Source organism: Engystomops pustulosus, chromosome 6, assembly GCF_040894005.1.
Source record: "Engystomops pustulosus chromosome 6, aEngPut4.maternal, whole genome shotgun sequence".
NCBI classification, from domain to species: Eukaryota; Metazoa; Chordata; class Amphibia; order Anura; family Leptodactylidae; genus Engystomops; species Engystomops pustulosus.
This window is the reverse complement of record NC_092416.1, coordinates 8,918,974-8,923,745: the sequence shown is the minus strand read 5'-3', so window position 1 is coordinate 8,923,745 and position 4,772 is coordinate 8,918,974. Positions and strand designations below refer to the sequence as shown.

The 4,772-nt window shown below is 43.7% G+C and overlaps 1 protein-coding gene across 1 annotated transcript; it reads right to left on the bottom strand.

Moving 5' to 3' along the window:
- Window positions 1-504: 504 nt before the first annotated feature.
- Window positions 505-1,386, bottom strand: LOC140065277 (C3a anaphylatoxin chemotactic receptor-like). Its single transcript, XM_072112874.1, has one exon. The coding sequence runs from the start codon at window positions 1,384-1,386 to the stop codon at window positions 505-507; it is 882 nt and encodes a 293-aa protein (XP_071968975.1).
- Window positions 1,387-4,772: the final 3,386 nt, after the last annotated feature.

The following is a 4,772-nucleotide window of genomic DNA, read 5'->3' as shown; positions in this document are numbered from 1 at the left end:
CAGGGGAAAAGGTAAGATCAAGGCCGTACCGAGTCCCTGAGGCTCTTAGACAGACCATTTCAGAGGAGGTTCAGAAGATGCTGAAGCTAGGGGTTATTGAGGAGTCCAAAAGTGAGTGGGCCAGTCCAATTGTTTTAATCCCCAAACCCGATGGGACTTTAACCCTGCGTGTGTCCCTGCTTCCTGCACTGCTACAAAGCATCTACCAGAGCAATTCCCCACAATATATATATATATATATATATATATATATATATATATATATATTTATATATATACACTCAAAAAAGACAATTTTTTCACCTTTTTGTAAATTTAACCCCAAAAAGAAAATGAAAAAATCTCCTTCTGTTAAGCTTTAACTAGCCTCACGTGTCATATAAAAGATGTTGCAAAAACTTTTAGTGTAGCAAAAAGAAGTTATGACCCTTATTCAGCTACGTACCAAAATTCTGTATGGAATGTGTGAGTTTTGGGTTCTTCATGGCTAAAAAGAAATATATTTTATAGATCTGTATTTACTGCAGGTTCACAATCCTCTCGTTCTCCGCAGGGGTCATCAGGAGGGTCACGTATGGCTCTTTCTACTATGAAGGGGATGGATCTCAGGAAACTGTGTCTGAAATCTTGACCCATAAAAACATAAATGATTGGGTTGATACAACTATTAAGATAAGCCAAAAATTTACTTATAGAATCCACTACGCCAACTTGAAGTTCATTGTTTTTACCCATCACAAAAATTAGTGGCCGAATGTGATACGGAGCCCAGCAGATGAAGAAACACAATATAACAGCGGTGATGATCCTGTAGGGTCTCTGAGATCTCTGGGGTCTCTTACTTTTTCTAAGTTTGAGGAAAATGGTGACATAACTGGTGGAGATGATGAGGAAAGGGATCACAAAGAGAATAAATAATTCCATCCATAAACTGATGTTATTTGAATATTCCAAATTTTTGACGTTGTACATGCACCAAGCCGTACCGTAAAGAGCCAAACAAGTCATGAGCAAACTCATCGCCCAGATAATTCCTGCAGTGATTCTCACTCGTTTCTGTGTCCTATGGACTTTAGCCCAAAATGGCCACATGACCGATACCCAGCGATCAATACTCATGGCCGTCAGGAGGAGGACACTGGCGCTCATGTTTAAAGGAAACATAATAGTGATCACTATACAGGGAATGTGCACGTTGGCTGAGATGTGTGAGATGTGTAAGGAGATGTCAGCTACATCTACAATGCTGAGAGGGATAGAAGCGCAGCACAAGAGATCAGCGATGGCCAAGTGGAGGAACCACACAGAACTGATCGTCTTCTTCATCCGGAATCCGGCAATCCAGATGACTAATCCATTCCCGATAATCCCGAGAATGGAAACCATGCTGTATAATGTAATTGTCACAATTTTTAGAATGCTGGAAATATGAGTAGACATCCCAACGTCTTCATCAGGTGACCTTAGAAGACACAATAGACCATAAGTAACATTTAAGCAGAATTTTTAAAATAATCTAAATATTTTTCTATATTTCTAAAATATTAAACTTAAAACACCCAAAAAATCCCCACCAAAGTGAGGTCATGATGGAATCATCCCAAGTCATGCCAGCACTGGGACCCCCAACCAATTTTGATACAAAAGGGCTCATTTACTACTCACTCACTTTGTGTGGGTAGAACATTCTTCTAAACGTATCCAAAAAAATAGAGGGTGCGGTCACACAGAATTTTTACATTGCATTTACGAACACAATGCAAATGACCAGGCCCAGGACTTGGCCAAATCTCATATATGTTCTCATTGTGTTTCAGATGTGTTTCCGATTGCCAACAAGCATCGGTGTTTTGCAATGTTTACACCGGGGGCTTATTACTGTATATATGTAATTGGCTCAAGCCTCGCCCCCGGGCACTTGCATTGTGTTAGTAAATGAAATGTAAACACTGCATGTGAGCGCACCCTTAAGCGCGTTCCACAATCGCAAGTGAGATGCGATGATCTCGCATCACACTCGCAACGCGTGCTGCCCGGATCTCCCGGCCCTAACCCTGCAAACCAGAACTGCAGCATGTCAGTTCAGTTCCGGTTTGCAGCGTTTGGACAAGAAATCCGGGCAGCACGCGTTGCGAGTGTGATGCGAGATCATTGCATCTCACTTGCAATTATGGAATGGGTGCTGCGAACTGATGGGTTCCAAGAGTTATCCAATTGAAATTCTGACTTTTGACCTTGTTGTTGAAGGGCTCAGAATGCTCAAAATTCCTACAGAGTGATTAGGGACACTAATCCACCGGCCCATAAGGACATGTGGGTGCTTACTGTCCCAAATTGCTCTGACGGAATTCCTTTAAATTTGAGGCAATTTGGGTCTTCTTAAATAATACTGAATAGGAAACATAAGCCTACCTGGAATAGTCCTGCAGAGTCGTAGAATAAAAATCCCCTGGATTCATTTGGACTTTGTACCTTAAGAAAAAGAACATATATTTTTGTAAATTGTTGATTATCTGCAACTCCGCGTCATCCTGCACCATTGGAGCAGATTTCTCTTAGACTCCTGCAGGTTTCTAGTTGTATTTTAAGAAAAACGCTAAACCAGCAGCACAGTCTGTCCAAAAGAAAAAAGAGTTACGAGTGCTATCCTTATCCTCTCACCGACAGAGTCCAAATGTAGAAAACAGAAACGGGCAGCACTCCATTCATGTGAAAAAAGGGTGTTTATTCCATCCTATGCAACGTTTCAGCCTTTGTCAAGCATCATGTGCAATGTTACAGACAAATATATAAAGGCACAACATAGTGACATCATCAGTGCGCCATTAGCATATTAGTACAAAAATATACAAATCCGCTGTATGAAATGTACTCAAGAGCAACATTATTACATAGTGACATTATACATATATTATAAGGCATAAATGGTGATAAGATGTGCAGGAACGAATGAACAGACTAATTAATGTATGCATTCACCTGTGTGAATAAGAATGTGGAGCCCCTCCTGACCAAACGAAAGCAACGTCCGCTAATCGCGTCAGAAAAACGCGACTGCGCGTGTCAGTGTGATCGCGAGGAGCATGATTACTAAAGAGTAGGCGCGTGCGCCCAAATGGATGTAGATCCGGAAGCGCCATCTTGTGTCCGGGCTGCGACACACATGTGGCTCATGCGCATAAGCTCTGAAGATTATGAGGCGGCCATCTAGTTATATTTTAGTTTGTTTTTGTTTTTTGGCACATTCGGGTATTTGCACAATTTTTTGTACTTTTTTCCAGCAGTTAGCCGGAGTTCGATGTGTAGCAGTCTCCCGGTTTGCACCTCATTTGTCTTTGTATTCCTCCTGCTTCCAGATGTCTGATCTAACATTGATTTGCACCTAAAAATAATTTCACCAAAACCCTCCAGTCCCGTCTATGCATAGAAAAAACAATGGTAGAAGTTGCAGAAAAATGTGCACTTATTTGTTAAATTTGAGATGCAAAACAAAGACTCCCAAAAGATGCAAAAAAAAAACTAAGGGAAAGTGAATCAACTTACATAATTCATCTACGTTATGGGAGGGATTTATCTCATGCTGGCACATGGTGCACCGACATATGAGGCAGTTTCTGCCCACCTCCAAATTTATCAGAAAAGGCCAGGCTCCTGACTGACATCCCATCGCTGACAAATGCCTCAGCCTGCACCAGAAATGCCCCATGCCGGCCCACAGAGCTGCTGGCTGCGCCCCGTGACACACCTGTATGCCCACTCGGCGTGGGGGTGGAATAGGTGCAGTTCCTGTGCCCAGAGCTTTTATGCCGATAATAATAATACATTTATCATAATCAACCACCTTGGATCCTTTTAGCCTTCTACTTCCATATATTTTTGTTGTTGTTTTAGTGACTTTTTGTTTTGTTGAAGTAATTTTGTACCAGTTTTGTGCCTGAACACCAATCTAGCGGCACATGAAAAATAACCATGTTCTCCTAATTTATCTCTTTCAATCCAGATGTTTTGCTGCACCTACTAATAATTCATCATTAGCAACTTTTTGATCTAGGCACAAAAACATTCCAGCCCGAAGGTGGCAGAGACTGAGAAGAAACAATGAGCTCTTGTGCAGAGCGGCGTGTCCCCTGTATAGTACAGCAGCAGAGCGGCGTGTCCCCTGTATAGTACAGCAGCAGAGCAGCGTGTCCCCTGTATAGTACAGCAGCAGTGTATCCCCTGTATAGTACAGCAGCAGAGCAGCGTGTCCCCTGTATAGTACAGCAGCAGAGCGGCGTGTCCCCTGTATAGTACAGCAGCAGAGCGGCGTGTCCCATGTATAGTACAGCAGCAGAGCAGCGTGTCCCCTGTATAGTACAGCAGCAGAGCGGCGTGTCCCCTGTATAGTACAGCAGCAGAGCGGCGTGTCCCATGTATAGTACAGCAGCAGAGCGGCGTGTCCCATGTATAGTACAGCAGCAGAGCGGCGTGTCCCCTGTATAGTACAGCAGCAGAGCGGCGTGTCCCCTGTATAGTACAGCAGCAGAGCGGCGTGTCCCCTGTATAGTACAGCAGCAGAGCGGCGTGTCCCCTGTATAGTACAGCAGCAGAGCGGCGTGTCCCCTGTATAGTACAGCAGAGCGGCGTGTCCCCTGTATAGTACAGCAGCAGAGCAGTGTGTCCCCTGTATAGTACAGCAGCAGAGCGGCGTGTCCCATGTATAGTACAGCAGCAGAGCAGCGTGTCCCCTGTATAGTACAGCAGCAGAGCGGCGTGTCCCCTGTATAGTACAG